General features: G+C 37.0%; 1 protein-coding gene across 1 annotated transcript in view; it reads right to left on the bottom strand.

Annotated features, from left to right (window-relative positions):
- Nucleotides 1-743: 743 nt before the first annotated feature.
- Nucleotides 744-12,813, bottom strand: part of GPATCH2 (G-patch domain containing 2) — a 306,229-nt gene continuing 294,159 nt past the window's right edge. The window contains exon 11 of the mRNA XM_007481411.3: nt 744-1,015. Coding sequence (XP_007481473.1) covers nt 1,011-1,015 — 5 coding nt within the window. The 3' untranslated portion in view covers nt 744-1,010. The remainder of the gene's footprint in view (nt 1,016-12,813) is intronic.

Here is a 12,813-nt window from a genome sequence, read left to right on the forward strand (position 1 = left end):
ATAAAATATAGGTAACAGATCATAATAGAGTAAAATACTTGGCTATACCCAGGTTTCTCCAGGTGTTTGTTGTCCCAACCCTGAACTAAACCAACAGGATAACAGTAGTCATAGGCTCCAGAGAGATTTTTCCTGTTGAAGGCTGATTTAAACTATGCTAGCCTGAAAGCAGATCTGGATCCATTTTTAACTTGGTTTTTCTTTCCTGAAGCAATATTTCTTACACTTTTAGGAGACTAACTTCAAATCATTGACTTTAAGTAAAAATTTCATCATATTACATACATACATACATATATACATATATATATATATATATTTACTTTCATTGAAAGCTTCCCCCCCCCTTAAGAATTTTAGAGAATTTCATGGTAATCATGCTAACCTAGTATTCTTTTAAACTTTTTTAAAAGAACAAATACTTTGTGATCCTAATGTGCAATATCGACAGTCTAAAACAATAAAAGAGAAATTCACCAGACCACCCTATTTGCTATTTTATCTCTCTACCTGAATCAGGAATCTTGAAAATTCACTGATTTTCTTTTTTTTTTAACTGAGGAATCAAAAAATCCAGGAGACATAACTAGAATAAATAAATAAAGCCAGAATAAATAAACTTGAAAGGGGATATGAACTGATTTAATTAAATCATTGATTACGAGGAAGTACAATTGATAGTTATTCTTCTGTACATTTTTCTTTAAAAAAGGTGTGGGGGGAAGATACTGGTCTACCATGAATGCCACTTTTCAGGGTGATTTATTTTCTTAGATTGTACGGCTGCTGTTTCTCACCTGAGACAGATGGATTTCTCTATGTGGGTTACAGAGTGAGTTACCTGTGCCATACCTTTTCCCAGATGTATCCTCCTTGGAAGAGAGAACCCCTCAGCCTTACCACAGCAAGTGGGAAAAAAATTGACCAGAAAATCCAAAATCCAAACTAGCCCATGGTTCTATCACATCAAGATCTTGGCATTGATCCTTTCCAGTGCCTCTCTCCCAATTTTAAGCTGTAAGGTTAGGAAAAGAAAAAGACAATGTTGGAATGCGTACTTTTGCATAGATGAAATAAATTAATCATCTCTAATGGTCATAGTCAGAATCCCTTAAACAAAATTCTTCTATATTTGTACCAATGAATAGTGATGCTAGTGCCTCTGGGTTATACCCTCCATCATTCTCTAAATTCCCTTGAATGCCTACATTTGAAAAAAGAAAACTATATTTCATTGATTTACAAAGGCTGATATAAATATAGATATTACTTGACTGGGGAGTTGTAAATTCGGTCTCAGGTGGGCTTCGCACTCAGTCCTGAAATGAATCTGCTGAGAGTTTCTGCATGTTACAAATTCTATGGCTACAGGGGAAATTTTCTGAAAGATCATGCTGAAAGTCAAAGTTGCCTTTTAAACAAAAATGCTACATTCCGGTGATTTCTTTTTTTTCTTTTAAGCCACAGCATTCAAATTTGATATTCTCTCAGAGTTATCCTTTCTTTTGTTTAATGGAGTTAGGAAGAGTGGTTTGGAACCATTTAGAGTTATGATTTTATGTACGTAACGTGAAATTGCAATTGCCACGAGTACACACCATCATAGGGTGTGGAAGACAGAAAGAGAAACAAAAATTGAAGCCACTATCTCCCTTGTCTCATTACAGGGCCCCCGTCATGAAAAAGCAAATGAGTTATTTAGTAGAGATCCTTCAGAAAGATGTAATAACAAGCTTTTGGTCTATAGGCATGCAGTAGACGGGGGTACTCCTCGCACGCCTGGACTAGATGGATGATACTGATGGCAATCTAACTGGAACATCCTGCCTGAATATGAACAACAGATTTGTCAGTGTGTGACAGGCTGACAGTCCAGCTCCCAGCTGCTTGTCCACTGTTGTTAAATCAGTACCTTGTCTAAGTATTCAGCATAGAGGCAATCTGCTTCCTCCATTCGTGGGAGGCAGGTTGCCAGTTTTAAAACAACAACAACAACAAAGCAAGTAAGAGCTTTAGGCTGCTAAACCAGAATGCATTGAAAAGATGAAATTTAAGCCTCTGTGTGCTCCTCAGGCAACACATACATCCCTGGACTTGGAAGTTCAGTCCCACAGACTAGGCTTGTGAAATAGTTTAGATGAGATCAATGCATGCCTAGCATCACGGTTTGGCATCACTAAGTGTCTCATTGGAACTCCCTGATGAAAGAACACATGTCTGGTAAGGGCATTCATAGGCTACTGAAGTGAAAGGCCTCTAGGCATTCCCACCAGTTAAATGCTATTTTCCCTAGGGTTTTAATATATCAAGAAAACACAACCTTTCAGTGGAATTTTAACACAAAGGAGACCACAGCTGATGAGTGAATTTTGATGAGTTTCTCTTTTTAATTTTTCCCCATCGTTTGTCTTCGTATTCATTCATAGCATAGTGTCTTGCATATAATAGGTGCCTAATCAATGCTTTTTGAATTGGTGTTGAACATGTGGATCGAGTTGATATTTGTGGGTGGGTATTTCATCATTAAATATTAATGAACAGTAATATCAAAATGGTGAGAGGTTGTTTATGTAACAGCTACATGTTAATTATGACCAAAATCCTCATCCATCAACTTTTGCTGAATATCCAACAAGTTTTGGACACATCCTAGTGCCTGCAGAAACAGATCACATGGCTAACAGGGAGGGGGAGAAAGGGAAAATGTATTCAGAAATGAAGGTGATGTAAGAACAAAAGCTATCAATATAATGTTTACAAAAATAAATGGATCATTGATGTTTGAATCAGATTTTGTTCAATTGCTAGTAAAGAGTTTGGGGTTGTTTCTTTTACAGAAATTCATTGCAAGCTATGAAAGAGATAAAATAGAGAAGAGCTCTTTCAGTGGAAACATTCCCTAGTTACTATTGCTGGTTGATATCCTAACTCTTTTCAGGGTGTGGGGAGGGAGTTGAAACATCACCCATTACTTTGAGCACAGATTCAATGAGCATGTGTGGAAGCTTTTGACAGGATGGTCAATGATGTGAGAACCCAAAAGGATTTACACCATGGACTGTAATAGCTCTTTCAGAGCAGTTATGGCCCTCAAGCCATTAATAAGCTATATTTAAGAGTCCCTAAGTACACATTTACACAATAGACCCCAAGGGCTCAGGAGAAGCCATTACAGCCTGTTGGATCAATAATGATCATCATTTTATTCAAGTCCACTGCAGAATGAAGGTCTTACCATGGGGTCCTGGAGCGCCCTTGTCCTAGGTCAAAATGTGGTTAAGTGGGTCTCAAAAAGGTCCCCATGGCTTGAATTTTCACTTCCAAAGGAAGCCCATGCTCCACTCGCCATTCACATCACTCATCTCATCAGCTACTTCTTGATGGTGTCACGTTAGCATTATAAAATGGTTCTTTCCCCAACATTAATGTTTCCTTTCACAAACTCAGATTGAAATGGTTGATTAGCACTATAAGAGAGTTTTCTCTTTTTTAGGATGAAAGGCTTTAAAATGTAGCCTCTTCCCTCCCCCACTTAAATTTACCACAATGTGGGTGTATGCTCAATTCAAGAATTCCAAGTACAAGATTCCTTTCCTGATGCTACCCTGTTATTGGTGTAAAGTTTGTGGGATTTTCTATGTTAACCAATGAGAATTGATTATTTTCTCCTTTTGTTATTGTTCAGTCATTTTCAGTGGTGTCTTACTCTTTGTGATCCTATTTGGGTTTTCTTGGCAAAGATACTGGAGTTTTTTGCCATCTCCTTCTCTGGTTCATTTTACAATTGAGGAAACTGAAGTAAACAAGGTTAAATGTCTTGCCCAGAGTAACACCACTGGTAAATGCCTGAAGTCATATTTGAACCCAGGAAGATGTGTTCCTAATAGTAGATCCAGCACCCTTTCCAGGGTGCCCTTCCTACCCAACTTAATTCCCACACTTGGGGTCAAATGCCTCTCTGCATAATAATAGCCTTTATGCAGTATTTTAAAGTTTACAAATTTACATTGGTCACTTCTTTCAGTCCTTAAACCAAACCTATGAAATTATAATTGCGTCCATTTTACAGAAGAAGAAATTGAATTACAAAGAAATGACATGACCAGTTAGGATGTGTCTGAGACATTATTTGAACTCAAATCTTTCTGATTCCAATTGCAACTTTCTATCCCCAATAGCCTCAGATTTTGTGGTAAAAGAGCATCCATGCTAGGAAAGAGAGGAAGAGAGCCTAGCACAAAATAGGTATCAACATGATATTTGATTCTTATTGAAGAATATTCCTTGGGGGGGGGGGGATAGTGACAATTTTTCACATCTCCAGGTCCTCAATATCTTTGTGGTGTTCGGGGAAGGATGGGAGAGGGCAAGACAGCAGCTTTCTGGCTTCTCTTTTTTATCTCTCAAAATTCCTAGCTCAGATATGGACTATTTCGTTTTCCTTGCTTCTTAGGTGTTCTAGAGGGAGCAAAAAAGTGCTTTCTGTTATTTTCATTCCAGAACTTATCCTTCTTGATCTTGAAGCATGATAATTTGTTGATAGGGCAAAGGAGAGAGAAAAAGGAAGGGGCAGAGAGAGTTTGACTCACTCCCAAAGCTAATGTTGAGCCTTTTCTCATGGAGAATGGGACCCTCTCTCTTATGGCCTTGGCCTCTGAGAAACTCTATTCTAAACATGTGATCACGAGCTTATACAAAGAATAAAAGTGCCAAAGTTTGTTTATAGCCTGAATTCCAACTTTAATTTTTAAAAATCAGTTTTTATTTATCTTTTTTCTTTACATAATCATAGTTTTCTCAGCATCCCTCCCTCTCCTTCTATGAATAGTAATCTCATATAGCAAATACAATTTTTTAAAGACCAAAAAATAAAAGGGGAAAAACCCAGTAAATATATCAATAAACCCAGTAAATATATCAATACATTTTAAAAGTCTGAAAACATGTGAAATATGCAACACATTTGGATCTTCCACCTCTGTAAAGGGATGAATTGAGAGTATCTGTTCCTATCTCTCTTTTTTTTGGAGTCAGGCTGGATCTTTATACTTTTTATGCTGATTTATTCTTAAACTCTTCTTCTTGCGTCAAGTCTTCAGACTCTAAAATGTGCTTTCATGCTTTACCTGTAGTGAACAGGCTAACATTCACTCAGTGCCGTTGGTTCATAGCTTCATGTGTTGGGATGTGTTGATGGTTCATAAGGCAAGTACTAGAGGGCTTGAATGGACCCAAATATATATACATTCTCTCATATTGGGTTGTATACACTAGGTCTCTATGTATGTGTATATATACAGATGTATATGCATAAAACATGAGATATATACATGCATACACTATTATATATGTGATAGATACATATAATATGGAATATAATCTATAATAATATAATATATAACATATGCAATATTTAGTCTTTATTTGTAAATATATTGGTTTAATTCCTCAAAAGCATGTAGGTTTTTGGGGGTCAGGAACTGTTTCCCTTCTCTCTGTAGTCTTAGTACAGTACGTGGCCTGTAGTGAGCCCTTATTAAATGCTTATTGGTGGAAGGAATGAATAAATGAATGTAAATAAAGATATTTTTTCCATGTGATTAATATTTACAAGCTTTTTTTTTTAAACCCTTACCTTCCGTCTTGGAATCAATACTGTGTATTGGTTCCAAGGCAGAAGAGTGGTAAGGGTTAGGCAATGGGGGTTAAGTGTCTTGCCCAGGGTCACACATCTGGGAAGTGTCTGAGGCCAGATTTGAACCCAGGACCTCCCATCTCTGGGTCTGACTCTCAATCCACTGAGCTATCCAGCTTCCCCCTACAAGCTTTTTTTTTTTTTAATGGTCTGGGCACAGGAGTATAAAAGATGCTTGGGGATGGGTACCTTGTAACAACATTAAACATTTATATAAAAAAAGAAAAAGTAAAGATTATATCAGTTTCATAAAGCCTTCAGCATTGAATTAAGGAGGTACACTGCTCAGATTTATCTCTAGTTTCCCCAAATGCCCATAGTAGGAAAATCATTTAACCAGGTTCAATTTTCAGATCTGTAAAATGGGGATAATAATAGCACCTCCCTCACAGAAATGTTGTGAAGATCAAAAGGGACCACTTATGTAAAGTGCTTTGTAAATCTCAGAGTATAAGAATACCTCCTTTAATCATCATCATCATCATCATATCATTACTATTACTAATTATTTTATCATTACTATTATTACTGCAATAATTCTTGAATGAATGACTCAGGTTTATGGGATCACAATTTTATTACTGTAAGAGATGAGTTCCAGTCCCTGATTTTACTGACAAGGAAACAGTAAATACCTTGTCCAAAGTCACACAAGGATGTCATGGAAGGAAGGGGCCAGGAATTCAACCCCACCTGCTTGGACCCCCAAACCAGGATGCTTTCTATTGAACAGCAGTTTTAAAAAATGACAGAACTTCATTCCATATTCCTTGAAATCTCTTTCTTTACACATGATAATTTAAAAATAAATTGAGTAAATGTGGTTCTTTTTATTTATCTTTGTTTCACCATACTGGTGAAATCAGGCAACACATAAGACTATCAGCTTGACTTGATCAGTTTCCCTGGGCCACTATCATTGGCTTTTCCACTAAGCCTATCCAAGTTGGGTGTATGTGGAATAGTTTTACTTTGAAAGTTGGTTTTTGCTTTTACTTTAACAACATCTAAACAGCAAAAGAATTAGATTTGCTAATGTATAAAAATCCACAAGTATTTAATTTTCACCTACTATGTGCTTAGCATCATAGGAGATATACTAGCAGTCACTATTGCTACTACCTCAAAAGCGTTTATGATCTAATTGAGGAGGCAAGGTTGATACATACATACATAGACACAAATATAGGCAGATATATATACACAAATGTACACATGTGGTATGTGTTCTCTCTCTTTTTCTTTCTCTGAAATAAGAACAGGTAACTCATGGCACAAAGGAAAAAATGCTAGATTTAGAATTAAAGGATCTGAGTTAGAATTTTGTCTCTTAATTTAATCTCTTTAGGTTTTTTTTCTTCATCCATAAAAAATGAGGGCTGGGTGAATGACCTCTAATGTCACTTCTATTTTTTTACGTCTTTGATCCTGGGATCATATGTGCATATTATGGGGTTGAATTGGTTGAATGAAATATTGAATCCCATGAAGCATGCATGATATGGATCTGAGACCTGCCCCTTTATGGTGGGTCATGTGTTAGAGGACTTGTAGGACTAGCATCTCCTGGCTGGTTCCTTGGTTCCTGTGCCTGGAAGTTGTGGGGAATAGTCATCATTTATATAGTGATCCAAGGTGTATAAAGCTTCCTAGATTTTCCTTGACTCTTTAAAAGGATCAAACCAAAAAGGGTTTTAAAAACCCTATTTTTAAAAGATCTAGTTTAATATGCAGAGAAGTTAAATAATTTGCTTATAGTCCAATAGTAGCAGTGGTGGCCTTTGTTATCTTTGAGTCAAATGTTGTTTATGCTGTGCCAATCTGCCTCCACAAAACAGAAAATTAAATGCTAAATTATATCATCTAAACTAACAGCCTTACATATTTTGCAAGGGCAAAAAAATTCTGATCTTTTTCAAAGACAAATTACTTTATAAATTCCTAAAAACAATACCCAATGAGGGTTTTCCCACCACGAAGAAAAAGAAAGAAGGGTAAATGTTGTGGCCATTTTCTCAATCTCTTATACAATATCAGCTGCAGCCACAATGGGAGCAACATTTGGACCAGACATGTTTTGAAGGTATTTGCCAGCAAAACAAATCTTCGTTTTTGGAATATTGCATCTGTTTAAGAGGAAAGCAAATGAGATATTTGCTGTCTATACAAAATGCTTTCCTTGGAAAAGATATGCTCACGTGTGTTTGTGCACGCGTGCATATATGTGCATGGTCTGTTTGTCACAACATCAACATTATTAAGCCATAGCCAATTGGCAGGAATTAACTCTGTGATATGCTCCTTGAGAATACCATTGGAGTTAAAACAGAAGCATTTCTGATTTAAATATTGTCATCGGGACGAGGTTTTTTCATAAAGAAAATCAAATTGCACCTAAGTGAGAAAATATCAGGTCATCCCTTTTTGCATATATAGTGCTTGGTTTCCTCCTAGTTAGAGACCTATTAACTTTTTTGCTCAGGAAGAAAAAAAAAACTCAGTCTTTGAGATTAAGATGTACTTGTAAAGCCACAGCTGAATTACATGACATTTAAGTAGAATCAGTGAGAAAGGGGAGCTAGTAGATAATTGTACTTTTGTTTTTGCTTCTGGAAAATTTAGGGGAACGGTTTTTTGTTCATTCTTAAAGGGCTCCCTTCCCATACATATTTGTTTGTCTTCAACCCAGAAAAATAGGCACTGAAAACTTTACTATTTTTAACATCCAAGCTTTTAAGATGTTCAGCAGGCAAGATATTATGAATCCTATTTAAGTATGTTTAAGATCTCTCATTTAGAGTTAAGTGATAGAAGAAAAAGGCAAAATTGTCTTTGCAGATGTTGAGAAGAAATTCATTGCAGGCAATCATCATTTAATATCCAGTGCTGACTTTTTGAACAAGTGCTTTCTCTAAATGATAAATCAAATGAGTTGGCACTAACAATAATCTCTTAGAATATGAATGAGAAAAGCAAGAATATTAAAACAATAGAAACATTAACATAAAAAATTCAGCCATTATAGGGAAGGACAACACAGGAAATTGGGAAAATGATTTTGCATTTTTTATGGGTGGTGGCATGAAAGCCTAAAACTGGGGACTGTTGTTTTTAAAGCCTTAAACAGAGACTAAGCCGTAAATATTTACCCGTTCAAAAGTGTGTATGGGGTGCGTGAATGAATTCTTGGTGTTACTGTAGCTAACATGATGAATAGTGGATAGGAGGTTTCAAGGTTTAGAAAAAGCCTTCTGAAACAAACAACACTGAGTTGGAATGCTCAGAGATCTGACTTGATAGGTATCTTGAAGATTCCAGTATTCATGTCCTTACTGAGGGTTGTGATTTTTTGGACACACCTTGATGTAGTGGGAAAAAAAATGTTGCATTTTGTCAAACCTGGGTTCAAATATTAGCCATCCATGTTCTGTCTGTGTGACCCTGAACAAATCATTAAACTTTTCTGAGACCTCAGTTTCCCTCATCTATAAAATGAGGGTATTGAGCTAGGTGCCTTTTAGGATCCCTTCCAGCTCTAAATTTTAATCCTATGTTTTAATCAAACTAGATGGTCTCATTTCTCTGAACAAGCTCTGTGTTGTCATATCAACATAATCACTCTTTTCCTTTCTTTGGAATGTGCCCATTCGACACCCCAACTTCAATTTGTCAAACACTTTACCCATCTAGCTACCATCTTAACTCAAGGGCCACCTGACCCTTAGAGCCTTCATATACAGAGTATTTTAACCCTCAAGCCTGGGGCTCATCTCCCCCATTCTCCCATGGCAGTACCACATGCATACTTCACAGCGGAATGAACTGATCAGTTTCCTAAGGCAACTTCCTTCTTCTTTCACTGTATCGGGTTGTCATCCCTCCCTACCAACTAAATCTGCCCCAGGGACAATAATTGCTACTTATGGCACTGGACACATTATGTAGAACTGAGTGTTAAAATATATCTTCTTAAATTGAGATTCTACTTTCCTAAGAGCAGAGATGAATAGTATTCTCCATCTCTGTGGGGGACTGAGGAACATCTTAAGATCATTTGAGTATTGCAGATACAGTGTTAGCTGTCTGCTAAGTTTCAGAGGGAGTTTTTGGAAGCTGTATTTTCCCCTTGTCTTTTGCATGATATAAAAATATACTTGACCCCTATTTTTTTGCAATAATATCTCATAAGCCTTTTTGTACCCAGCTATGGCCACATTTTCTTTCTTGTTATTAAGGTGATTTTTTTGGACTACCAGCTGCTTCTTTTCAGAATTTATGAGGATTTGGTGGGGTTGCTTTTTGTTTCAGTGGTGAGGAGTCCAAAGATCAACTGTAGCAAGGGGGTGCATCAGAGTGCATTTGTAGGCTGATTATGTATGAGGCTGCCACACACCTTGGCTGTGATTTCAGCTCTATTGGATTCCTCTGTGCCCTGGTGCCCCTGCAAAGTTGCTTTTCCAGCACCTCCCAGAGTGGGCATATCTAGAGGGAGATTCTAAGGCTTTAGGGGAAATTGCCAAATCCTATATTTGTACATCAGCAGGCAATAAGTGAAGAAGGTTAAGCATTGCATTCCTACTGTCTGGTGTCTGCAGACCCTGCAATCAAACACGAAGCCATATTCTGAGACAATTGTCTCCGATGACAGCTTATTATAGAAAGGTTTTGGTATCATGGAGGATTTTTGCCAAGGAAATAAAATAAGAAAGTGATCTCTTCCTAATTTCTATCATGATGAACCACAATTTGGGAGATGATAGCTGAGTGCTTATTCAGATTTCAAAAGCCACTTTGTACGCTTGTGTGCTGACATCTTCCCAGGGCTCCTCGAGATGGAGAAAAACTGACATGGGCAGCAGGATGGCACCAAGCAGAGAGCAAGATCAGGCAGGGCTTTGCTAAAGCCTCTGAAGAGTCTGCCCAGCATCCTCCACTCTGCAGACACAGATAACCCATGGCAGAGTGAACTAAGAAGGCCAAACTGTATCCATTTTGGAATTAAAGTAGGGCTTTATCCTCTCCAATCTTCCAGAATAATTTCCCAGAGTCTTTGATGAGAGCCTACTTTATTTCTAAATCAGCGTAATGGGGTCACTGTCAGGTTTGAATCTGGGGTGGTCTGTGCCCAGTTCTACCTGCCAAGTAGCTTCCTCCTGGGGTGAGAGTGTATTGTTTCCTACTGTCACCTGGAAGATAGTTGGTTTCCAGAATTCTGGGATCATCTTTCAACTCATAAAATCGAGATTTGAGAATCAAAGTGGTAGAGTAAAAAGTCTTGGTCTTAGGTGAAGTCAGAGAGGAAGAATGGAAGAAAGAAAAAAAGGAAGAAAGAAGGCAGGGATAAAAAAAAAGAAAGGAGGGAGGAAAGAAATAAGTATTTATAAAGTACCTACTATATGCCAGGGACTGTACTAAGTATTTTACAGATATTTTCTCACTTGATCCTCACAACCATCCTGGGAAGGAGGTACTACAATTAGTCTCATTCTAGAGTTAGAAAACTGAGGCAGCTAGATTCACTTTGCCTAGGGAACATCACGCAGCTATTAAATGTCTGAGCTTGCATTTGAATTCAAGGCTTCTTGACTGGTTCTTTAAAAAGGTCTGAGCTCCGTCCATTATGCTACAGAGCAAATGTGTTAGAAACTGATTTTATTCATGGGCAAATAGAGTCAGTGGTCCATCATCATTCTCAGTCTGTGATCAAAAACATCTTGCAGATGTTCCCAGCTGTTTTTATAGGATTTTGACAGTGAATACAAATAATTGATTAATAAACACAATATTCAAAGTATGTTAGCTATCGTAAAAAAAAAAATTCTAGAACAAGGTCCAAGCACTTTATTGCTTTTGTCACTACTATCTTCAGACAACATTTTAGGAAAAGGCATTGATATTATAAGAAGAATCTTAAAGATAACACAAAATTGTCTCTTTAAGTCATGAGATCTGAGGACCCTTCTCCTGACAGACATTCCTAAAAAAAAGCAAATATCAGTCCTATTTTTACAAATGACTCTCTGATGGCTTCTGTTATCTTTATTCAGAATCAGGAGATACTAAAGATGTGTACTTAACATAAGAAGGTTTAGCACAGGAACTCTTAAGTTAACTCTCTTCTTATCCATCACAGTTAATTAACAACTGGGATTAGCCTTTCTAACACTTAGTTACATATAAAATGAATTAGTTTTATACTAAATGATATAAAAAGAAATTAAGAGAAACAAATGCAACTTGAGCTCTTCAGGTGATATGTTACATCTAGAAACATAATAAAAATATTCCATAGTAGAGCTTGAACTCAAGGTTTCTTGACTGGCTCTTCAAGAAGGCCTAAGCTCTATCGCCTATGCTACATAGTAGGTAATATAACATGCACATCTATAAATATAAAATACACATATTAAAGACATTCAAGAGTGGCAAAACAAGTTGTTATGTGAGGCCTAAGAAGGAAAAAATTGTTACTGATGGTGGTGCCATGGAAGATTAGGGATGACTTCATGGAAGATGGGCTTTTAAATTAAGCTTTAAAGAATGAGTGAAGATTTAACAGGCAAGGTGGGAGAGAAATAACATCTAGGCAGAGAAAACAATGAATGCAAAGTCTTAGAGACAGAAATAATAGTATGCTTTGGAGTCGAAAGAGTAGAGAGCTCATAGAAAGCAGAAATAAGAGATCAGACTTGAAGGGAAAGTTGGTTTCAAATTTTAGAGAGCTTTTTAATGCACGCAACAGAGACCTTTCCTCAGTAAGCAGTATAAATATACTAAAGATTTTAAAAGAGAGGAGTGAGGTAATAAGATCATTGAATAATGAGGATCAGGAGAGCAGCTGTATGAAGAATGTATAGGAGTACAAACAGTGGTGAAAAGATGATCTGTTACAGGGTTATTTCAATAATCTGAGCAGATGAAGGCCTATGTACCACTTTAGGTGCGTGACAATAAGAACAGAGTCAAGGGGATAGTTGCAGGAGATAATACAATGGTACGACTGACAGACATTATTGGCTTTCATAGGAGAAGTAAAAAAAGGCGAAGAGTAAAAGATAACTCCAAATGTTTTAAAATGGGAGACTGGGTGAATAATGATGCCACTAACAGAGGTAATT

This window comes from Monodelphis domestica, chromosome 2 (genome assembly GCF_027887165.1).
Source record: "Monodelphis domestica isolate mMonDom1 chromosome 2, mMonDom1.pri, whole genome shotgun sequence".
Lineage (NCBI taxonomy): Eukaryota > Metazoa > Chordata > Mammalia > Didelphimorphia > Didelphidae > Monodelphis > Monodelphis domestica.